The sequence below is a fragment of the Photinus pyralis genome, unplaced genomic scaffold, assembly GCF_008802855.1.
Source record: "Photinus pyralis isolate 1611_PpyrPB1 unplaced genomic scaffold, Ppyr1.3 Ppyr1.4_LG7, whole genome shotgun sequence".
NCBI classification, from domain to species: domain Eukaryota; kingdom Metazoa; phylum Arthropoda; class Insecta; order Coleoptera; family Lampyridae; genus Photinus; species Photinus pyralis.
Window position 1 is genome coordinate 22,138,307 of NW_022170738.1, and position 25,911 is coordinate 22,164,217.

Genomic DNA, 25,911 nt, shown 5'->3' on the forward strand with positions numbered 1-25,911 from the left:
CAACTCTTAAATATCTAGATGTTTTTTTTGCAATATAGTCCAGTTCTATACTCAAATTATATTTTCCACTTAATTTTTCTGAATTTTACAGTTGTATAGTGAAAATTCGGAAATGTTAAAAAAAGCTTCGAATGTATCAGATTTTAGTAGACCTTTCTTTGGAGTTGGAATGATTCTGTTAACAATTCAGATTGAAGGTGTCTGAAAGCTTATCGACGAAGTTAAATAGTGTGGTAAATTGTCGTGATAGTGTGTCAAGAAGAACCGATCCCGTGTTAGGAAAATTCAGGGAGCTTCCAGGAGATCCGGAGAGATTTGGAACTATCACACTATCCTTTCCGATTTAATAGACATTTTTCAAAACTACCCGCCAGCGCAAAAAATTCTAACCACTACAAATTATAGTATTTTCAAAATTAGTTTACAAAGTCATAACAAATTTCATCGATATTTTTGAGTAGGCAATTTTACTTTTTGATTTTTTTAATATCTCTAAATATTTTTAAAAATTGAATTTTGTGCAGACATGACTTCAAAATAATTTTGATTTTTGCATAGAAATTTTCCCATTTTGTAATTTTTCAATTTTCTTCTTCGAATCCTTGGTTTCTTTAATTTTTTCAAATGTTCGGGATTATATATTTTTTTATTTTCTGCTGATTTGCTTCTCACTCGGCAAGAACAATTTTGACTTTTGAATAGACGATTTCTATAAACTATCAATTCGCTCTTTCGAATTTTCGTATGAAGGTTTGTATGTTTCTCCCTCGAAGCATAGTCAAAATTTGCGAAATTTAAAAAAATGTTCGAAAAGACACGATAGACATCAGATTTTAGCCTTGTTGAGAAAAGAATTTTTTTCGAAAATGATCGTTAAAGGGCGCAGCGACATAGCGTGCTTGGTAGCCATTTCTATCTTTAATTCCCTGTAAAGGCTGTCTCTTGAATCCTGTCCCTCGCTTTTGAAACTTAAATAATGACCACCGAGATCGGTTCAATTCAATTCAAATTCGAGCCAAAGACAATGAATGCCATGCCCATACCAGTTTTGATTTTTGATTTTAAATTTTTCGAATAATAAAGTTTCTTGAGTTTTGTTTACACTTAACCTCCCGTATCTCCCCGGTAAAAATCATTTGTATTTGGTTTGTATTTAGAGAAAAAAATATAGATAATCATTACAGCCTAGTGACTTTAATTTTAAATTCTCTGCGAGTTGCCATTACAGGTACACCGGTATGCATTTAAACGGTAATCGGTAAACAGTGTAAAGGCGCTTAAGTAGTGTTTTTGCAAACTGTTAAAACCCTGAGACTATAAGGGTAATTATAACATTTACATATTTTAAAACATTGGTGAATTATGCCGTATATAAACAAAATGCCAACTATTAAAATTCAAGAAACCTGAAGTCCAGTTTGTTCTAAAATTCAGTAGTCAACCGTCTCTCAATATTCACTTTAACTAGCAAACGTCTTTCGAAACCAGACGATACCAAAGGTCCAATTGTATTGCATAAGGCGTTCCACCATCCAATTTTCCGAATTACTGCTACCTTCCAAATGGAAAAAATCGACTGTATACTGAATGCTTTATTAAACTAATGTTCAAAGTCAATTTAACATTCCTAAAGGAGTCGACCCACGGGATTTGTATAATTTTATATGAATGAAAAAAAGATTTTGGTGATTTTTCTCATTAGAGTTGAAATTTTAATTAGCATCCAGAGGATTAATTACGAATAGTAAAAATCTAGATAATTAATTACATTTGGAAGGTGAAGTGAATTTTAATCTATATTCCTCAAATGAATTACATTCATATTTTAAATGACGAGCAATGTAAAGAAAAGTGGAGTTGGCACTTGGAAAGATTTTATTTTCATTAACATATTAAAGCAACACGAGTATTTATTTGAGTGATCATGCAAAACGTACTTTTAGTGTTCACACCTCTGGTTTTCAATCAGGTCGTTCTGAATTTGTGGTGATTGATAATAATATGGAGGAAAAGGTGTTAGTTGGAAATCTTTATGGTTTCGTATATGGGTACCAAGTTATGAGTTTAATTCAAGCAGAAAAGACAACGGTGTCGCATCAAGTGACGATTGTACGGTACTTGACCGTGATCGGTAGGTGAAGGAAATGTCGTGGATATACTGTCGATACGGTACTTACTTTGCAACAATAGTTTTGTTAATTCCAATCTAAAACTCTCGGATATATTCTATGTTTACGAACATGTTAGGACGCTTATTATTCAGAAAGGTGACGTTTGCGACACGAGCGAGCTTGTGAGCGAGTGGAGCAAGTGATACGATTGAATATTTGTGATTTACATACGGCGTTATACGATTGCCATGACATTATGCACAATAATTTGAAAATGGACACACGAAAAAATAACGCCATATGTAAAACACAAATAACTCTTATTCAATCAATTCAGTTGCTCCACTCGCTCGCAAGCTCGTTCGTGGCGCAAATGTCACCCTTCTGAATAATAAGCGTCGTAATACTATGAAAGGAGAATTTTAAATTGGAATTAACAAAACAGTTAAACACTGTCAAATACCATATCCACAGTATCCGGCTATCCGCGACTTTGCCTTCACCTACCGATTATGGTCGAGTACGGTACGATCGTCACTTGATGCGACACCGGTGTCTTTTCTGCTTGAACGAAACTCATAACTTGGTACCCAACCCATATACGAAACCTTGAAACATTTCCAATGGTAAAACTGAAGTGAGCTGCACGTATCATGTGTTTATACGATCCGTTTTACCCGATCGGCTCTCGCAAAAATATGCTCTGCCCATCAGTTCGTTTTACTTGATAGGAGTGCTATCGGACAATACGCACGGTAAGTCGTAGCGTCTAAACTGACCTTTGCAGTAAAGTTTTTGCCAGTGTCATGTAAAATATAAATGATACTAAATCCAACATCGAAACGGGTAAACCCACAAAAAGAAGTGAAGCCAGTAGTTACCAACACTCTTTTAGTTCTAATGGTTGATATGAAAAAATTTTAGGAAGAAACAAGAATATTTAGACTTAATATCGTTGAGTTTTTCAAAAATTTGAGAGCGTAGGAGAAGAAGACTGCGAAAATGTTGACCAAAACTGATTAATTGTTGCTTCAGTTCGGTATTAAGTTACTGCCATAAGGAAGTAATGTCATTTCAGCGACAAAATACTATCATTCAATGAACTCGAAGCACAGTATGCAAAAAGCAAGAATAAAAAAATATGCTAAGAAAGGCAAAAAAGGTGACTCTTTCGCTTGGCGAATGAGAAAAACGGTCGCGTTATTACAGTTGAACATTATTTAATAACAGACTATTTGTAGACAGAGGAAATATAATAGTGGCGCCAAGTTTAACTAGTGGGTGTTCACAACATCACGCCCACATCGGAACGTGCTATTGTCATAAACACCAGAGGAAAAAATTCCACGTTTCCTCCTTTTTTTCCAGAGCGCACTTAACCTACTTCCTCATTTGTTTCGAAAAGCGCACTTTGCGCTAAAGTTCAAGAGGCAAAAAATAAAGTTTCGCAACCCAGCTCAGGCGCCATCAAACCCAAGATTAATATTTGAGATTGCTCGACTGAAAAAAAGGCGCTTTATAAAGTCAAAACAGCTGTAAGTAAATTCATTATTTTATGAGCATGTCGCATAATGTAAGCAACGACCATAGGAAATTTATTTAAAGTGCTTTTTCAATATGTAGGTCGCAAGGCGCCAACTAGACATTTTATAGCATAATCTAGATGGCCTTGCTTATTATAGTTAAAGTCAATATACCTACCTCGGAAAAATATTCAGGCTATATAATTAAAGTGAAAAACATTTCTGTTTGGCAAATTTCCCGAAATCAAAATACTTGTGTTGGGGGGGTGCGCGAAATTCCCTAGTTCCCAAGGACGTCATCTTACTAGTTTCGCGATAATAAGGTTAAAAACAGTGTTAAAGTTTATAAAACAAAGTGTTAATTACTGATATAAACAAAATGGGTTTATTTATGACACAATTGGAGAGATTTTTTAAACACACCCTGCACAAACTATAAGATCTTCTTAGGGTTTGACTAGAATTTATGAGTGTAGGTCGATAGAAATGCTTAATGCGCGAACGTGACCAAAAATGTTTTTGGAAAGTGTTTCGACGTGACCGAGACATCTTAGATAAACATTTCGCCATTTACCGGGCCGAGAAATTCTTTTGGTATTGTAGAAGTTCTTTGACGAAGTCACGTCAGGTCTGATTCGGAGCATTCGAAACGGGAACCTAATTATTTTCGCGTCGGATTTTAGAAGAAGCATTTAGAGTGTTCATAATTCAGTCAGTTCGTGACACGATTATAATTAACCATTCACCGTGACATATAAAAAACCTCAAACTTTACGTAATTCGCGTTTTTTCCACATTCTCGTCTACTTTTATTACTATGTAGCTAAGTAGGTAATATTATTAATACATGGCAAACTGAGGAATTCAATTCCTGCATTGTATAACTTATTACATGAAACGTGCGAAGAATATGAGTACCTGGGCTATAAAGTAGGCACATCATTTTAGAGCAATTTTGCACCCGGTTTTTACTTGCCTAAAATATTCACAGACATGAAATTATGTAACTGTACAAAATTTTAAGGAAAGAAGGACTAAAACAAACATTTTTTTGCAAGTAAACTAACGTTTCAAAATGTCTCAAAAATCCCATTATTGTTTCTTCTTTAATTTTTACTCATTCACCATGAGACATAAAAATTGGAAGTAATGGGTTTCAAAGTTTTTTTCTAAATCCGTAGGTACTTCAAGATGACAGTACTACCTTCACAAAAGAAGGTGTCAACATTTTTATGATTTTGACCAATCTGGGAATGTTTGAAAGGAAGGTAACTAATAAAAAAAAAACCTTTGCGATCTCCTGAATCCGTAGAACCAACCTACATCCGCCCAAAATATGTTCCACACTTAAGCCGAATCAGGGCCGTAGGCAGGGGCACGCCAGGGCAGGCTGAGCCTGCCCTGAAAAATTGTAAGCCTGCCCTAGCCAGATTTCCGAATTTCTTATTGGAGTTTACGAGTCTGCTAAAAATATATAATAACACAGAAAATTATTACTATTGACGATGTTGTGGTTATCAATTAAACGAACATATCTATGTATAACATGTTTTTTAAAACCTGCAACGCTGCAATGTCTATTGGTATAGAAGTGCGATATATCAACATCTCAAATGGCCGAGGGTGTCTCGTGAAGGTTTATCACAAATATTTGGTGAAGCTTTGATCTTTTAGCGCATTTTCCAACGAAAGCAAACATATCTCATATTGTAAACATTAGATGTGCGCATGCGCATTCTGTGCAGTCCCAACTTCATTATTTATGAAAATATTTCTTCGAAATTTTAATCATAGATGCTTCTAGTAAAGAAAAATATATCACATGTAGTAAAAAATCGAAAACTACAAATGTCATTCACAAAGGCAAACATGCGCAAACTGCAAAATGACATCTTTTTTTCTGATGAAAATCTCTGAAAAATTTTAACCATAGAAGCTTCGATTAAAAACAAACATATCGCATATATTAAATGTATGCATGCGCGAATTGCATATACGAGGACGATTGAGAAAATTTAATCTGGTGATTAAAAACTTTTTTTTAATTTAAAAACACGCAATGCAAAGTACTAAGTACTTTATTTTGTCGTATTTTTTTTCGAGCATGATATTAAATATAAAACGTAGAGGATTGGGATTGCTTACCTTGGTAGAACAAGTGTTTAAAAATAAGTGACATTTGATACCTATTATCGTCTGTGCTGTTTGATGAGCACTAAATTGGTTTCAGGGTACATTTAATGTAGTAGTAGGTCAGTTTGAGTTAGGTTTCATTTTAGATGATTATTGTAATTGTTTTAAAAAAAAATTGCCACATGTGTTCACAAACGTAGTAAATTTTGAATTTTTTGTTAATTTAGGCCAGCCGAGTGGTTATTTGCAAAATAAAAATTTGAAAAAGTGCTTATGAAAATAAAGCCAGTATTTTTTTAGTTATTGTGGCCTGTAAGTCATTTTCAGGGACAAATAACAGGGCGACAGTCTCGTTTATTTTTATATTTTTTATTTTATTTATTGTCCCTCTTGTTCTGGGCCCTCAACAGGCTTTCGCCCAAATGTCAAAATGTGGAACATTGCTTACATTTTAGATTTCAGTCTGGGAGCATATTCTCGATATCATTGGAACAAGTTTGTATACGCTTGTAACGCAATTTTGACGTAATCTTGAACCAGTGGCATAGTAATCACACGTTTATTCCAAAAATGGTATAAATGTATGCTTCTTTTGTCATCGTTCAGGAATATGCCGCCTGTCCTGAATGTTGGTGAGCCTGTCCTGATTATACAGTCTGGCTACGGCCCTGAGCCGAATCCAGCGACAAGATATTTTTTAAAGGTTCAAAAACAATTTGTTTTAAATAATATTATGGTGATTTTGCTCTTTATAGTGGATATCACAATCATCTTAAAGTAACGTCACGTTTATGTTTTTATTCACCGATTTGTACGGACAATTCGTTGCCGATCAAAATTTTGCGTTTGTTTAGTTAACGTAAATTGAATTATTGGTTCTTAGTGAGTATTAATTACGGTTGTAGTATTCCATTTATCCTAGTGTCCGACGTTAGACATTGCTACCGCAATATTTATGTGCCGAGCTATTCACTATCCCTCTTGTTTGTTTGTGTTATCTGTTACAGATAAGGCAGAAAAGCGCCCTTCTGAGCTCAAAAGGCCATTACAATCAGAGTTCAAAGGTAATTTTTATTTTTGACGACTTGGTTGTCGATACAATCGAATTGTAATTACTACATTTGTTTGATAGTCATTTAACAATTATAGCTCCATTGTTTTCTGCGGAAGCCTGTGTTGATATTGACCCTAACTACGGGTTGATGCTCTATTTGCTAAAAATTGAGTTAAATTTAAACATTGACATTTCAGATCTAGATATTACAGTGACCTATTTGTAACATCTAGAGATCATTTATTAAATCTGGATTGTGACAACAATTCTTGTGTTCTATCCTGTCAATTGTTTTATTTCTTTAGCTTATCAAAACAAGAACAAGGATCTCTTAGTCTGCCTTGGTTGCCCTTTTTCGGTTGGGTGCGTGTACGGTAAGTATTGTGTTACATCCACTGATGGCATGCAGGAATAAAAACCATCCCTCGTGGAACCTGCATTTCTCCACATGTGAAGGAAGTACACGTTCGTCTGTCTAGAGCTGAAACCCTTAAGGAGGACCAGTAGGTCAACATCCTCTTCAATGGTAAAAACTTGATCAAACGATGAGCACTTGGCAAGGGCAGTCCTGACTACACTAACGTCGGATGGAAATTAAAAAATTGCTGTTGCTAGAACAGATACCACCCGTAGACCTGCGCATGTGCGATTTTGCCCAAAATCTTTGCAGCTCTTTCTCCGGCGATAAAGAACCAAAGGGAATGTACCGCGTTCTTTCAGAGAAATGTGACATGTCCACGTCGCAGGTATTCGGGAATTCTCGAGAATTGAATAGTGTTTAATGAAAGTTCCAACCTCGATTATTAGTGAAGTTCACGTTCGTATGAGATAAATTTACATGTTATAAATTCATTAATAATTAATTGGAAATAAAATAATAATAATAATATAATATAATAAAATCACGTAATTAGCTAATAATTTTTAAGTTCTAAATGGTATTTATTTCTCACAAATACCAAGCAAAATTTATGCTGATCTTCAGAATTAGGTCCGAGTTACGGGTTTTGGCTGTTGTGGCTTATAGGAACAAAATTTTGACATCGAATATGAGAAAATCATATTTTTCCTGTTCCCGTTCTCGTGGGAATTTCAGAAATACTCACGAAACTTTAGCGAGAATACGTCCAAGCGTTGATCAAAGTTCCATCGCAATCCATTGAACGGTTTAGACACTCAAGAGGACAGGCAGACAAAGTATTGGTTTCAAACGAACGTTGTATCGCCTATCCCCGTGACCTCGTATAAATTGGTACATTTGAAATTGTCTAACATTTCCACATAATGCCATTACAGTCTGCACATTTTAAATCTATTGAGGATTTGTAAGTTAAGAGCCGTTTCAGGACATGGTGGTGATGTGTTGCAAAATCGCACTGTGCACATTTTAAGTATTTGAAAGTACTGTGAGCATCTGCCTACTAACTTAACTTTGCCTTGTAAGTTCGTTGTATAATCACACTGTGCACATTTTAAATTCTTTGAAGATTTGTACCTATTAAGAGATCTGGTTTCAGAAGATTTGTTGCAAAATTGCAATATGTACACTTTTAAGCGGCAAGCGTCTATTGGTAAATGGTTATTTCTATGGAAGCATCAAGCAAAAATCAGATACTGCTGGAAGAAACGCATATTATTTTTGTGTTTTTGGTTGTTGGTGTACCCTATAACAACAAAAATTCGTTCCCAACGGAAGCTCGCCAAAATCGTTAGGTATGAACCATTTTCGGTAGGGAAACGTCTAAACGTATTGCCACGATGCTCAATAAGTGAATTTTTCATTGCTACGTCAATTATGGTAAGAAATCAAGATCGTTAATTATGTCATAATTTCGATGTGAAAAATTCTAATTGTTTATATTTTTTATTTGTCTGTGGACAGGACATACATTTTTTAATGGTACCGAATAATAACACCGAATTTCAATATATTAGAACGACAAAGTAACGTGATTGCATTTGCATGTAACAACTGATTAATATAGCTTCAAGGAGGGGGCCGTGTAACGTAAGTTCCATTTATAGAAAAATCAGTAACACCTCGAGGTAATTTTGAGTTTTCCGCGCATTAATATTAGGATAACAGGGAACATTATTTCTTTGGAAGTGTTAACTGTTTAAATGAAAACACCTGAAAACTTACTGTAGTTATCGCCGGGGCAAATTTTGCAGCATCGTCCCGGTAGAAGCACCGGTTCCTCGCACGATGGAACTGGGCACTCCTTCTTGATGCTGCGGCACTGCACTCTGGCCACGATTCGTCGCTTCTTGCGAAACTGTAACAAATGTGTAAATATAATCATTAATTTCTCGCAAAGAGACATATGCAAAAGGTGTCGGTAGATCACAAACGACTATGAAACAGTTGCCGGTCACCGACCCTCGTGACCTCTACCTTTAGACGCCCCCGTACTGCGTCTTCATCAGTGAGAAAAATTTTCCTACGCGTATGTATGACACACTATTTATTTAGCACATCTGGTAGAGTTCGCGTTTCTTTCATTAAATTTTCATTGATATGCGAAACTGGGGCGCGCGGCAGTCTTTCACTTTAGTGGGTGTCGCAAGAAGAAGAGTGAAACGAGGGTGCCTGCTGAATCACGAAACACCTACGATCATCTCAGAACTTGTTCTTTTTCATAACAACCATCGGTTCATCGATATTCCAAATAACTCATTGAGAATCCGCTGCATGGGGCTCGTCACCGTCTCTCGCAAGACGCCGCATTATTTATAGTTATGCAAATTCTCTCATTATTCAAGTGGTCAAAAAAGTGGATCTAATTTGCCGAAAAATAATCGCGGGACTATTTTTATAAAATTTTCATAATGACCCAGTTTAACGGTGAGCGATTCTTGAATGCGCCATGTATTATTAATTAAGAATTTTTACATATGACTGGTCATTTTCGTCGGAAAAAAGATAAATCTCCACAGTCCTTCGGAAATGAAAAATACGAGGACGCTCGCATAGATCACCGTAACTATCCACGATTAATGACAGAAGTTTTCGCCAAGTTTTTATTTGCACGCTCTAAATTCGGCAAATTATTAATTGCAAATTGGCGAACGGAAAACGATATGGGCGAGGAATTTTAATTGAAACATTCGCGGCTAATTTGGGAATTAGCCTGATTTAGTATAGTTGCGGTTTTATATCCGGTTTAGTATTTATAGTACAACTGATTGATTAAGTGATGACGCTGTTGGTGTAAATTTGTATAAAGGTCTAGGGAAAAATGCGATATGAAAAGTGATGGTATAGTGAGAAAGGCCTTTGGAGGCGCCAGCGTGAAAGGTCAACCGCTACTAGATACAGACATGTTTATTGACTTTCCGAGTCCATGTCTCACTACTGGCGAATGTTGATTTAGTCGGTGTTTTTTTTTGTATTTTTCCCATCAATTATTCATCGATGAATTATCGAGGAATGCCAAAAGAACCGACCAACTCCTAATACCAATTCTAATTTCGAAATTCTCACAATACCGCTTTCGCCATCATGGAAAATTTTAAATTTATAATTTCATTAACCTGTAAATAAAAATATTCGATCTCGCTTTCGCAAACTGGTTATATACACACTTGGTCACTTTTGAAAAAATCCACACTGTCGGCACAGAAAGGTACATAATTGGTATATGATTGTCCACGCGACGTGATCGCCATAATATCGATCTCGCGAAGGTTATTTTGACTTACCGGCACACATTCGCATTTCATGCAATACAAAACGCCAATTGGAACTCCCAAATCTGGCACCCATTGCGAACCCAACTCTCGTACTTGCTTCCCGAAAACGCACTCTGGAAAAAAAATTCTGAATTACTATTCGATTCCGTTTCGCGTTACGCAATGCCATATATCGACAATCAAATTTTGTTAATAACAAAACAGATTGGGAATCAATCCAAGTGGCGCCAGTTACTTTTAAAGCAAAAGTGCACTTAATAATCATTTGATAAGGATCGAGTGCTTGTTGATTAAATAAAACGTAGCTGTTAATTATTAAAAATTACATCGCAGGAATGCAACAACAACATAATTAAATTAATGAAATACAATTAATTTGTTTGTATTTCATGCATTAATATTAAGCATGAATATGATTAAAAGTCGTAATTAAACATCAATTGATGAAACTTATTTCGGTCAGAAGTTATAATTAAATTACAATATATACGTAACTACATGTTCTAATCGCGTTTAATTTAGATCTGACCTTTCTTTAAGCGGCGTGCGTATTACTTGCTAGACAACTTGTCTATGGCTACTGTGGTGTGAACCGTTTAAAAAATGCGTTAAATTATTTACATTTGTAAATTGCGAGCTTGTTGACCTACAAAGGGAACAAAAAAACGATGCACAAATTTTACAACGGTTATGCAAAGTACAGTGCACTTTGTGGGTGCGCCCCATGTCCAAAACACACCTACGTTTATGACATTGACCTCAAAAATAATCCGGAATTACTTAAATTTCATGCAAAATACCTATATTAGAATTTTGGTGCCCACCTTATTTTCGAGACTGCTCAAATTAGCGACCCGTAATTGAAATTGGTGTTAGTTCGTTAAACATGAATGGCGGAAGTATACAAGCAGACTAACATTGTAGTAGGTTAGGTACAGAGTTATTAATGCGAATTTAAATACTGTACGCGTTTTTCTAGGTCATATTTACAATAATGAAAAAAACGACACAAACAATTTTGCATGCAGGATTTTACTCCCTGTTACACGAGGTCGAAATCTCATTTGAGCTTTGTTGTACCCCGAAGTCATTTCATGCGATTGGTAATGAAGCAGCTTTGATTCTTATGAATCATATCATGATTGTAATCAAAATTTAAATCACGGTGGTTTTAATCATCAATGGAAATGATGCAATGAAAAATAGTTATTTACATAAAAGTCAGGAAAATGATACATTACTGGCGACGACTTTAATTTCCGAGTCAGGTAATGTCATTTTACTGACGAGTTTTGTATTAAATTTTACCCGGAATCGTATTTTAATATAAAATTTCAATTTTTATAGAACTTTTGATTAATGTCAATCTGTCAGTGATGACAGGAGTCATTATAGACATTTGGAAATGTCAAATGCGACCGGTAAAGTGCCGATGCGGCCGGTAAAGTGACACGTGCGGCCGATAAAGTGACACGTGCGGCCAGTAAAGTGACAAACGGCAGGAAACGTGGTTTGTCATGGAAACTAAAATTTCCTGATAGAAATAGGCATGAAAATGAAGGTTTCAGGACGATTTTGAGTAAACTAATTTTATAAATACTCAAGCAATCCCGACGAAATTCGTACTGCCTTTGGCAAATCCCGTTTTTGGCTCGTTCCTGTGGGAACTCCGGTAAGTTCTTTCGGAAAAGAAACCTACGTTCTAAATGTCATGTTCGAATGTGAAACTCGCTGTCAAACCTTTTTTTCTGTTCCAGTTCCCGTGGATATTTCTAACTAACTCAGAAACTTTCGAGAGCATACGTCCAACCCTCGGTCCAACCATTCCCCAAAGTTTCATCGCAATTAGATAAACGGTTTAGAGAGGCATAAGAGCAGACAGACAAACATTCATTTTTTATATAGACAACTAGATTTTCTCCCACGACTTCTTATGCTCTAGATTGACGGATATAAGATTCCTATTTGGTCCAATTGTGAATCTAAACCATCCGGGGACACCCAAAAAAATTTTCACCAAAATCCGTCCAGTCGTTTATGAGGAGTTCAGTCACAAACACACGTACAGTAGAATTTTTTATATAAAGATAGCAAACCTGTATCGCCTATCGTGGCCAACCTCGTATATAGGGTATTTAAAAAAAATCGGACATTTTATCTGCGTATATTACTCATGAAAAGAAACAAAAAGTTTTAATAGGCATAGGTCCGCAAATTAAATGTTTCAGAATTTAAATATTTTTGTATTCTAACGAATAAAAGCTTCCGTTGAACGAAGATGTGCAATCTGTGTGCAAATGGAAGGACACATCTACATCTTCTTTAAGTATTTTCCCTTACATTAAAAGCAACACTGTTCGTTTGTTTTAAATAATGTAATTTGTTGAAGACAATACAAAACCTCTGAAGCACTTAATTTGCGGCCTATTTACTAAGACTTTTCTTTTTACAAGATTAATCAATAATTTTGAATATTTGGGATTTGTGGCGATACGTAATAACGTAACCCAATATTGGAGACAATTTTTTTTTTATATGGACTAGAATACCGGTATTTCTTTTGCTAATTTGATATCTCTATTATTTCCCTTGTACCTTCCCAGTTTTATACATGTAAAGTATTTAAAGAAGATGGGTGGCGCTCAACCCTGTGGTAGATACAACAAGGTACCGAAGATTATATACCCAGCGCTGTGGCAGATATCAAGCCTTTAATTTTCTCCAATCCTGAGCTAGTTGGCCGTTTATGCGGCAGGTTTGAGTTAAAGCAGCGCCAACCCAATCTTACTGTTATATTCTTTTTATGAATACCTTACTACAATATTGGTTTCACGAATATACGTATAGTTAAAATATCTGATCTTTTTTTTGAAACACCCCGTGTATGAGTTCATTGACATTGTCTAACATTTCCATATAACACCCATTACAGCGTGCACATTTTAAATCTTTTGAAAACCTGTGTTTTGAGAGATGAAATAAAATTTGCGCCCTCATGCAGGATTACAGCCGAAAGCTGATGCTAAGCTATATATAACTTATAGGTTATGTTGAAGCTCAATCCGCTTTATTTCTATTTATGTCGTTCGTTTATTCTACAGTTATTAATTTGTTTCAGTGATCAAAATGACCTTTTCCAGCCCACGCTCTGCCATACTTCTGAAATGGAAAATCGAACGGACCTGAAGTTAACCGGGATAATGGTTTTGAAATAACTCATTCTCTAATACCTACTTATTTTATTTCAACGGTGCTAAAAGGCGCATAAGCGCTTAATTACCACTTAAAAAACTTCATTAATAAAAAAGTCAATTTTAAATAACTTATTTTCTGTAATAGCACAAACTTTCACTTAAGCGGCGCAAAACGGCATACTTATAATTCGCAATCCACAATGGATCGTTTGGGAACTATGTTAGTGAGATATCATGTCCACAGACGGACGGACGGACGGACCGAAAGTTCAAAATACTTATAATTCGCGCGTAATCATACATTCCATTAAATCCCAAACGACTTACAAAATTGGAAAGTGACAAATACAGTAATGAAGAAGCGAAAACTGTGACGTGTTTACGATGAAAATTTAAAACCCGTATAATAAACAAATGGCAAATTTATCTCTTCAAATAAACTGAAGGTCCACAATGGATCGTTTGGGAACTATGTTAGTGAGATATCGTGTGCACAGACGGACGGACGGACCGAAAGTTCAAAATCATAGAACGTTAATAATCAGAACCTTTAAATTCAAATTTCATCGTCGCGCCAGTTATGTGAAATTTTAAGGGTTGTAAGTAATTTTGTTCATAAAGTTTTCCATTTTTTGAATTTCTATAAAGTAGGTAAATTTTTTGTGTGCAGCTTATATTTTTTCTAGAGCGATCGACAGCCTGAGGATAGCCGCTCGGCCGAAATCGATCGCTTGTTTTTCTCCTGCTCTCCAAGAATTTGAAGAATATAATCCGAACACTTGGTTTCAGCAGGACGGAGCCACATGCCAAATTTCTAATCTCTCTTTATCTGTTGTTAAGTTCCTTTGTCCAGAAAAATTAATTTGACTTCCTGCCATTTTTTTCTATGGGGGTACCTTAAGACTACAGTGTACCTCTGGAAAACCTAAGGGACTTGCCGCCGCGTTGTGTAAAATTTCATGAGCTGACTTCAGGAATGCCAGGACATACATGGCGCACATTTGGACAATGTTATCTTGAAAACATAAATTTCCAAGAACTTTCGTAAATTTTAAAATAAATGTGCAATATGTGACTGCCTTGGCGTTTTTTTAATGGGGCTATGCTATGCTATGCGCAGATGATTAATTTAAAGTGTGCAGGAGAAGCCAACTGGCTCAGTCGCGCGGTAATTACTGCAATTAATAGTGGGGGGTGAGCGTGAGATATTTTTACTTGGCGAGTACAGTAGTTCTTTGTATAATCACACTGTGCACATTTTAAATCCTTCGAGGTTTTGTGAGTTAAGAGACGAAGTTTCAGGTGGTGTATAGCAAAATCGCACTGTGCACATTTTAAATCTTTTGAAGTATTGCGTTATTTAAGCGGTATGCGTTTAATGCTCATTATTACACCCTAGACACGTGATTTACAACTAATCTAAATCGCCCATAACCTATACCTATCACTGATAGTTTTTAATTTGACGGTTGGTAAGATTGAAAACGGTTGTTGTCGTTAGTTCTCTTATTTACTATTATAATAATTTTCTTTATATTTGTTTCGATATTTTCATAGTTATTTTTGCTATTCGGATCGGAGATGACTTCAAAAAATCAAAGATCATGAAAATTCGTCCAGCCGTTATAAGTTATAAGTGATGTAACATACTCGACTTTGTTTTATATAGGTATAAATTTTATCAGAAATTCGAACTGCTTTAGTCGACAGCCTAAGAATTTTATCATTGATTACCAGTAATCACGACGCTTCGAAGCACGATACGATCTGTTGTTGATGTGAAAATAAATCATTATCAATGTTTTTGTTTTTGTTAAATATTTTGTTATGAATTTATGATATTGTTGATTACTGTTTTAATAAATATAAATAAATTCACTTAGCGGTATATTGCTGTAATATCGGTTGCCTAAGACAAGGGGAGTTACACTACCTATTTATTAGGGTCGATATTATATAATATCCCTCTAGTTTAGTGCCTCTTGGGTATTAGACTGCTTACAATAAAATTCCAAAATTCATTTTATTCAAGAACCCCTAACATAATGAATGAGTATCAAGTATGATTAGTGAGTGCTATCATGCAGTATCTGTTGATCATTTATTACTTTGACGGCACAAGTCTGGTCCTCGTTTTTTAACAGAAAAGCGTCATTACCAAGCGTTTCATCCGCTCGTGTGAGGGACGGGATCCCAATACTAGAAAGTCGAAGAAAGTTTGTTAATCTGTCATTTGGCAGATGATATGCGTTGTCCATTCAATAATAGTTTTTGGCAAACAATTTCGTTAGAGAATTTGCAAAATCTCCATTTTATGCTCTTCTCGCTTTGATGATTATTCGCAGGCACTGGTTTTCCCCGTTAAACTACTCAGCCATTTTGTTTTGATTGCGAGTACTCGATGTGGTCGCTGTGAATTAACCTGATCTTAGACGTGCGATTCATTTTTACTGCTGAGTACTTACTACAATTGCTAAAATCTGATCATGATTAATAAACCATACATAATGAATTAATTAGAAACAATCGTCAGAAAGTAAAAAAATCAAAATGATAACGCAAATACACTTGATATTGTAAATGCGCCTCAATACATCAGGCAGCAACAAATCTACGTGAAAATTGATATCGTGGCGGAAGAGGATGGAGACCAAGGTTTTTTTGAATGTATCTACTTTAATCGCCTCCAATAGGTCGTCAGCTGAAACTATTACACTTAACTTGAACTTGCGTTAACCAGCGTAATTTTCTTTTGTTTTTGCTCGTTTTGTTGTGGCATTTTCCACTTCATGGTGGGCTGAAGCAGACAGAAAGTATCATACAATTCTCTTTCATACAGAAACTGGTTTAAGAAAAAAAAGGAGTAAGTATATGTATAACTAGTACATATTTTACATTTATACGTAAATGATTATGTTGTTAAACTGTTAAAAAATGAAATCCCCTTTTTCGTCTATCGCTACCGCATATTTATTCATAACGTTACATTTGTAAGGGAATCCTTGACATACCGAAGCGTGTACAACGATCACGCATTCGCAAACGATTAAAACGCATTTTATTTATTCGTATCAAGCGTTAAAATAACGAATGAGAAAGTGTTCCAGCCATAATTGGTTTTAAATGCGATTTTAAACTACGTATTTAGCTATGTATGGCGTATTTTCTAGCGTGTAGTATTGAGAAACCGAATCATATAGAATTAGCGATACAATGTAGCGCTTTTGTATATAACCAACTGTCGTCTCTTTGTTTGCATTTAATTTTATTGAAGTAATTTGCGTTAAATCAGACAATCGTAGACGTTAATTTATAATCTCTCACCCCGCCTTGGAAAATGTGTAAAATTTATGAATGCGCTTTATTTACGGCGCACTCGACAATTGGAATCAATTAGCTTTTGAAAGGGAACGGTGAGAAATTGGATTAAATCTATGTATACGCAGCAGACGGCCGTATTTTAATCAAAAATCCATTAATCTCAATTTTTACTTAACTACTTGTTTAATAATTTTTATTAATTAGCCTTTTTTTTTCGCGAATATATGTCATACTCTGTGACTAATAGACACGAATTACGAAGATCCACAAAAAGCGATGATTTGAACTAACCGCATGAATTGGATGATCAAACGCGGAAAAAAGGTGATCGCAAAACCGAAAAAACATTTTCCCATTAAATAATTGTTTATTTGTATATCTGGTATTTCCTCGTCATTTCCTGGTCTGTCAAATTTTCACGATTATGTACATATTTTGTATAGGTGCGTGTTATTCAAATGTGGTTCTATTTCCTACTCGATTGCCTAGTCACCGAGAACGTGAAATTTGGATTTGCAAAAAAAGTGATTTATTTTATACATGGATAATGGTCTTATAAGAAATTCGCAGACTATCACGACTGGTAATCTATTTGATGCAAAAATATGCACACGGGCAAGAAAACCCCATTTGGACACTATTGAGATTAATATTGCATTACAGATCAACCTGTAAGCAACGCCAGTAAAAATTATACCCATACTTTTGCCTAATAACAAAAAAAGGCAGCGAGTATGTTTTATTGGCGTTATTTACGAGTTGCATTAGTGTTGCATGCCATATGTGTACGCCACATAACATCCAAAATTGCCGGCCCATGTGGGGCATCGGAATGGAAGTTCGACTGCGGTACTGAAGGTTCTTGGTTCGAATCCGGGTGCATTGATATTTGTGAATGTATAGTGAGTTGGTTTGGCAGAGCAGTCTTGGCTGAAACCCCGCCCACTTTACAATAATGACCAAAAATACATAAATAAATAAATAAAACACTGGTGATTGCCATAAAAATAAAGAAAGAAAAAAAGAAAAAATAGGAGAAAAATAATATTTTAAATAATTAGATATAATATTTTAGCTAATTTATTTAAGTTTTTCCTATATTGTAACGTACGCGTATGCATCGGGTATTATTTATACAGGGTGTCCCATTTTCGACACATTTATATGGTATTTCCGTAATTGTTAATGCTATCAAAAAAACTAATATAGGCGACATGCGATCTGTCTGGGTCTAATTTAAAATTCTAAAGTCCAAATTTGAAAATATTGGCTAGCTTAATAGATACGAGGGAAAACAAAAAAATGTCAATTCAAAATTACCATACATTTCCTTAGTTAAAATATGTACAGAATGTTACAAAAGTTTCTTTATATTGATTGTTGAATAATCTTCCGTTTGGTCGTTACCTATATCGAAACTAACACCTTTTGTTTTAATGAAACACCTTCCATATTGTTTTGCAAACCACGTCATGCGGACGTTTTAATTGGCGTCGGTACCTGTATGATGCATTTGAACTATTCTTTAAGCGTAATTAATTTGGCCGTTTATTTGAGATTAAACGCAATGTCGATCATATAAGTTGAATTCGAGGCCAATTTTATGTTATATCGGAATTATTTAAAATTGTCAATTTTGTTTAAATTATCGACTTGTATTTTGTTTATTCAATTTTGAAAGATTATTCTTTTGTAAAAATGTTATCTCCGGTCATTGAGATAAGAAATTCGATATCTCTGCGAAAGTCAATTGCAGTTTGCGCATTTGATTTTTACTATTTACGATGACATTTGTAGTACTACATATGATATGTTTTTCTTTACTAGAAGCATTTATGGTTAAAATTTCGAAAAAATATTTTCATAAATAAGGAAATTGTCGCGCAGTGCGCATACGCACATATAATGTTTACAATATGAGATGTTTGCCTTCGTTGGAAAATGCCATTACAGTTTTTGGATTCCGCGAAACAGCAAACGGTAGAATAGAACAACGCAAAGTTACCAAATGTATAAATCTTCAGATGCAACAATTAACCGCTAAAAGAGAAAGAATGTCGTAACCGCCTTGCCCAAGAATATTTTTGTTGCCTTATATTAGCAGCAAGTCAAAATACGACAACGGGATAGATTAATTAATTGAGAGCAATAATTATCCGTATTTTTTTCGGTTTCGCATTTGCACGTGCATTAAACCGCGTAGCGGCGTGCTACATTCTCGTAATTGCACTTGGGGAAGCATTACGTGATAGCGCATGATAAGTTAATTCTAGCTGATAGGAATTTATGGTTAGTTTGATTAACGTGTATTGAAACGGCCTTGTTAACTCGCCCAAGAATTATCCGCAGAAAATACATATTTAATAAGGTAAGTAGCTATAATATAATATAATAAACCTGGTAAGAATGTGGTAGGTATTTAAAGAATTCATGACAAGTGTAAAGAATATGCACTAAATGTAATTTTATATATATAAATGTAGGTACGCCGTTATAAATTTGTCTGCATGCGAAAAAAATGTTAATTTTACAGCAATATCACGTACGGGACTGAAATTTTATACAGATATGTTTGTAGGTATCTGTAAACTGAAGACATAAATTACACACCTTATCTTATCAGTATAGGTACTTACTAATCAAAATATTTAAGAGTACTCATCCATCGCTACTGTGGTAGTTTTTTCCACCCCAACGAGGGATAATTTTATAATTCTCACGTAGAAAAAAATGTTCTTTTCAAATTTCACGGATTTAGTTCGCAACGTACGTGTCTACAATCTTACGCATCATTCGACTCTTACCTGAGTACTTATTTGCCTATTCATATGCAAATATTGTAGCGAATTTTCTAGAGCACCATCACAAGTCTACAAAAGATAAAGAATGAAAGCGAATGTGACGCATTCTTTCCATGCTGATTCGAGACTTATCTAGAATCTTTTTGTTTTCTGTTTGCAAATTCAATTGTTTTTAATTTTAGTTTCAAGATCGATGCCGAAGTGATAGCGTTATAAATTTGAGTACAGGTAAGTGATAAATAATAACTTATAAATCAATTGTATGTACATAAATAAATGACATAATAAAATTTACGTTACATTATTGTACTGAATTAAAATTACAATGTGTATTGCGTATTTGTAAGCGACACACTGTGCACTCTTTTACAAAATTACAATGTGCACATTTTAAATCTTTTGAAGACGCGTCTCAAGAGATGCGGTTTCAGAATAGGTTAAAGGTTTGTTGCAAAATTACAATGTATATTGCGTATTTGTAAGCGACACACTGTGCACTCTTTAAATATTTGGAAGTGTTGTGAGTTAATTGATGATATCTCGTTAATTGCATAATCACTTAAATCCTTTGAAGACTTATGTGTTAAGAGATGTCGTTTCAGAACATGCTGAAGTTTATTTTAACCTAAAAATTAGCCTTTCTGTCTTATCTAATTGACTGTTTTGGTATGCGATTTGTTTCATAAAGATAATTTGGACATTATTTGCGTCTGCAAAGAATATTTCTACACATTCCCATGAATCACACTGTTGAAAAATATCAAATTTACACCTTTATGCAGGATTACAGCGAAAAGCATTTTTTTGTGTCTGGTCTATTATTGTGAATAGTTTTGTCTAGTACTAACGGCCTATCCCAATTTATGTGTGTGGTTTTTAAGTATTATCTCTGAAGTATATTTGTAGTATGGGGTGTTATCTGGACCACCATCACTCTCCTATGGCATATGCTATACTACAATGATTTCCACTCCCAAGCGGATTCTTTTGTAAAGCAAATTCATACAAAAATTCGCAATGAATTCAAAAAGAGCCTAGCAGTGTTGGTTATTTTTCTTAATTTTCGGAGGTATCAAATTGTTGGGGGATATTTTTTCAAGGCGGTGGGGTTAGCTGTCAAGGGAGGGGGGGGGGGAATAGATAAGGAGTTTTTGACCGGGGGTGTGAATCCTACACTCCTTACAGTATAGTAATCAATAAATAATGTATAATGGATTTTTGAAGGGGATACCCAAGAATGATTTTATTTAAGATTGTTCTTCAAAATTTTAAGATTCTTATAATTTTGGAATCAGCTCTTCAGAATCTTTTATGGATTTTAAAATCCCAAATTTACAGATTCGTCCCCATTCCTTGGATTTTTTTATTATTTTTGTACACTTTTCACATTCTTCTGGCTCTTTCAAATCCTTCAGTTTTTCAGGATTCTCCCATTTCCTCGGATGTATCAGGTTAATTCCATTCTTTATTTTTCCCTATTCTTCAGATGCGTATAAAATTCCTTCGAATTCCGATTTGTACGATTCTTCAGATTCTAAAGAAGAGTCTTTAGTTTCTTCGAACCATTTTAATATCTCGGTTGTTTCGTATTTATCAGATAATACGAATTCTTCTGATCCTCCCCTTAGGTTCTTTCTAGGCTGGGGATTCTTCCGTTTTTTACCTTTTAGTTTAGTTTCCTACTTGTATTAACCGGCAGAGCAAAGCGATGAAAGTTTTATAGGACAGCCCATGGTGTCCGTCTGTCTGTCCGTCCGTTCGTGAATACGATAACTGCCATCAAACGCTTTGGCTGATAAATGGTTACATCCAATGATCACGTACGGTGCCACCAAGGTGCTCTGCCGCTTTTTTTAGGGGTTAAGTCTTTTCCTTCGATCACTTGACATTCTTCCATTTAGATTGTTTAGTTTTTGAATATAATTGAAATTGAACGCGGTCTGTACAGATCGCTTGACCTGTAGGTATTTTAATTTATCCATGTGAGATCAGAAGTCGATTTTCTAAGCAACAGACGTGCTCGTTATATCCGTGTGAAATTGCACAAACGTGCAGAAAGGCCATACTCATCGCTCGCCCTAAATAACATTGGCCAAATATTATAACGTGCACCTCACACCTTTATAATCTCAGGCCACCTACATAATTTATAGCTTGCCAAATGAACAATACACACACCTCTAAAAGAAATAAGGTTGTTTTAAATAAGCATGACACACGACTATATTCGTATAAAACATTTTTGAGTTTTTAAGAAGATTACAATGGCCGTAGTTTTTATGCATACCAGTTCTTGAATAGTACCTCGCACACCTACGTGTATATATTATTTAATTCTGCATACGGAACTCTCGTATTAGCATTCCATAAAAGCGCGCCGATTTAATGCGCGCCGTTTTGCGCCGACGACGACTTACATTATTTTATAGAATAGAATTATCCACCTGTCAGTCATTAGATACTATTTTTATTTCGCTATTTTCCTGGTATGAATCATTTGCTCCGCACGAGATTCGGATGCTGTTCTATTAATATCGGAATATTGTTACTAGAGACGTCGTACAGTCTACCGAAGTCGTCCCTATTTCTGTAATTCAATGATGAAATTTATCCGTAGCACTCATGCCCAATTCTCTCTCTCGTACTCACTTTCACTCTACGAACACCTTGACTTCTTAGTCATATTTCATGCTTTGATATCTTTCTAATCTTACGCGTGTATTCTTAACGCACTTTAGGCGGCGTGTTTGTTGTACGTCGTATCTGTAACTAAATCGATTTCTCATATGGAACTGTTGCGATTGAGAAACTAATTTGTCGGAATGTAGGTACTTGTGACTTCTAATTACAAATTTATGCAGCTAGAGAAGAGTAAGTCGCTATGGAATAATAAAATCGTGTGACGAACTTGCTGCAAAAAGATTTGAAATTTACTACGGTTGGGTGATATTAATATCGATATATGTACTTATTGTGTTTTTTTTGCTTTATGTACACTCCTAAACGGATTAATTTAGGTCTATAATATTGGTATATTTTGGTTCAAATGACAAATTAATACCGACCCTAGAAATTTGTTTATAAAATGCTGACTTGCAAATTCGATTTGTACAAAGTTCGTTAAAAATCGTAATCATTTTTAGTCATCTGTCTCTGCATGATGTTGACACTTTGCTTTGTTTCGTCCTCTAGGGCCAATTGCACCGTCAAAATTAAGTATCCCTTAAAGTTAAGCATAACTTAAATACCATAGTAACGATTGTTGCCATAGATTTTAAGTTCGACTTTAAGCTTAATGTTGTTGGGGCAACGAGGGCTTAGAGATTTCGGGCTAACTTTGCCACGTCATTAGGATTATTTAAGCACATCTGTGATAAGATACCCTTGTGGTTAAGCAGCACATCTTACAGTAAGACTGAAGATAAACAATACAACATGCACTGTATAACATCGGCAACTATTCAATGCTTTTGAAAAGGTCCTTAAGACCATTTCGCGCACTCGCCTGAACAGGAGTTAAGCATATCAGAAAGCGGAGAATGCCGTTACGTGCGTATACCGGTAATACAGCGTTTCCATTGCCATGTTATACCTACACGTTATCCTGGAGATTGGTTAGACGCTGCAATAAACATGTATATTTTTTAAGTAAAAGCTTATTCCACGATCTATTGATATCATTATCCAAAAATTATATCTACATTCAAATTTATTTATTATATAAATTAATTCGTCAGGTATAAAGTTAAACAGTTATCGTATAAATATTTTGTCCGGATATACTAGTCCTTGCAAATTTCATATTTAGCGCCTCAGATTTAGTTCTCATTTTAGTCATACCCAGTGATGGCGCTGCAGATGTTGGCTTCAAGTTTTATTATTAGATATTATACGACGCTAGCAAACCAGTCAGTTAAGAGGTAATAATCGTTTTAATTCCCTTTTGTTAATCCCATCTTAAATTCAATTTGTATGCCACAATTTGTTACTATTTAATTTTTGCCTTAGATGTTGGCATCTGTTTAGTGAAACTGAAAGTTAATTGTTATGTGTATGGAGATATGCCGGCAAATTTTGTACTCACTAGAAAGCAGATTATCTAGTGTGGATTGCCCTTATGTTCCAAATAACGCGTCTCCCGCGAAGAAGAAACATGATCGATATTCGACTTCATCTGCTTTCTTCTCACATATGACGTTCTGCAGTACTTGTTCTTTGGTTAGCCCTTCTTCCGTTTAATATGTGATTGTATGTGTAATAAATTTCTTGAATATTTTCTCCCATTTCCACCTACACTCTTTTCGTGTTCCATTATTTGTAACCGAAACTGGAAGAGACATGTCTATTTCATGTTTGTTACGCACATACGATTTATAACTTTTTTTTCTAAACTGAACAGTCGATGTTCTTAATGTGTTTTTATACAACATCGATCCATCTTGTTTTTCATTTACTATTTATTATGTATATTTAACTTAAGTCGTCGTTGGATTGTTTTACTTTATTATGCATTAAATTCAGAATATACTTTATTTGCGGTCTGGAGACCCTTTACAGTTTACATCAACGGATTCCATAGATCCGCTTCTGCTTGATGAATTCATTTCTATATTTCCGTTAAAATATTGAGAAAAATGTCCTAAAATTTCGATTTTCAACATTTCCTGCACAACTTTCTTGAAACATTTCCAAAATTTCCTTTCAAACATTTTTGCAATATTGGACAAATTTTTAATATTAGCCAAACATTAAAAAATCGTAAAATTTTGTAAACATTTTTAGAACCATAAATATTTTCAAACACACTTTCGAAATTTCTAAACATGTGGTGATTCCGGAAAAATGTTTTTGAAATTTCTAAAATTTCCTGCCATTTTCAAAATTTACTTGAAGAATGTTTTAACCTCTTTAAAAACGTTGATTCAATTCATAACCCCTACATAAAGACAGGGTGTAACATCTAAGACCCCTCGGATCATAATTCCTTTGCCATAAAAGATACCGAAAAAAGTCTTAGAGCAAAATTGTACGCAATTACTTATCGACGGCATGTTTCTAAAAATTTTTTTTAATGAAACCATATGTTATTATTGATTTGGAGAGTACTTGAAAATTACTTATTTTTTTATGTAACATGTCATACGCCTAACTTTAATGATTTTGCTATTACAACCTTTTTTCGTCAAAATTTGAGTTTTTCGAAATTTTTTTGAGAAACTAATTGCGCGGGCGCCTAATTTTTGGACTGGGGCACAGGTTAAGACCTCTTCCACAGTCACATAATTTTTTTTAGGTACTTGATCGAAAACATCAAATTTTTGATTGACCTTAGGCCAATGTCAGATTTTTTTTAAATTTCAAATGGCTCCCCCCCTAAACAAATTATACCTTTGGTTAGTCAAAACTACATTTTCCACGGATGCGTTCAGAAAATAAGGTTTTTTTTAAGAAACTGGCGCTTCGACTTTCTTTTTCTCTGAAATTTTCTTATGAAATGAATGGTTTTCTTTATATAAGTGGAAAATTTGTAGTTTTGCCTGCCCAGAGGTATAATGTGTTTAGGGGGGTGCCATTTGAAATTTTTAAAAAATATGACAATTGACGAAAGGAAATCAAACATTTAATTTTTTGATAAAGTACTTCAAAAAATGTGACTGTGGTCTTAACCGGCGCTTCATTCAATTTCGAAAAACTGTAAAATTTAGTTAAGGGTATAACATGTTACTTAAAAAAATAAGTATTTTTCAAGTACGTTCCAAATCAGTAATAAAATATGGGGTGTTCCCATTAAAAAAAAACGCATGTTTGATACGCCACTGGGATACAGCACGTCTCTGGTGATCACAAATATTTTACAAATATGGCGACGGTAGAATTTTATGGTAAAGGCATTATAATCCGAGGGGTCTTAGGTGCTACACCCTGTATATTGAAGTATTTATTTATTTATTATTCCTCTCTTGTTCTGGGCCCTCAACAGGCTTGCGCCCAATTACAGAGTGACCCGCATAATGCTTTTTAGAGGTGCCTCTGCAGAAGGTCTTAAATTGTTCTATACTACTCCGGTATTTACCTTACGAA

At 34.9% G+C, this 25,911-nt stretch overlaps 1 protein-coding gene across 2 annotated transcripts in view; it reads right to left on the minus strand.

Moving 5' to 3' along the window:
* Window positions 1–25,911, minus strand: part of LOC116175956 (dorsal-ventral patterning protein Sog) — a 67,057-nt gene that overhangs the window by 12,875 nt on the left and 28,271 nt on the right. Inside the window, exons 2-3 of one of the 2 annotated variants that reach the window (XM_031494346.1) lie at window positions 10,524–10,627; window positions 8,965–9,097 (exon numbers count right to left, since the gene is read on the minus strand). In XM_031494346.1, coding sequence (XP_031350206.1) covers window positions 8,965–9,097; window positions 10,524–10,627 — 237 coding nt within the window. The remainder of the gene's footprint in view (window positions 1–8,964; window positions 9,098–10,523; window positions 10,628–25,911) is intronic. The other variant, XM_031494347.1, reaches the window with a different exon arrangement.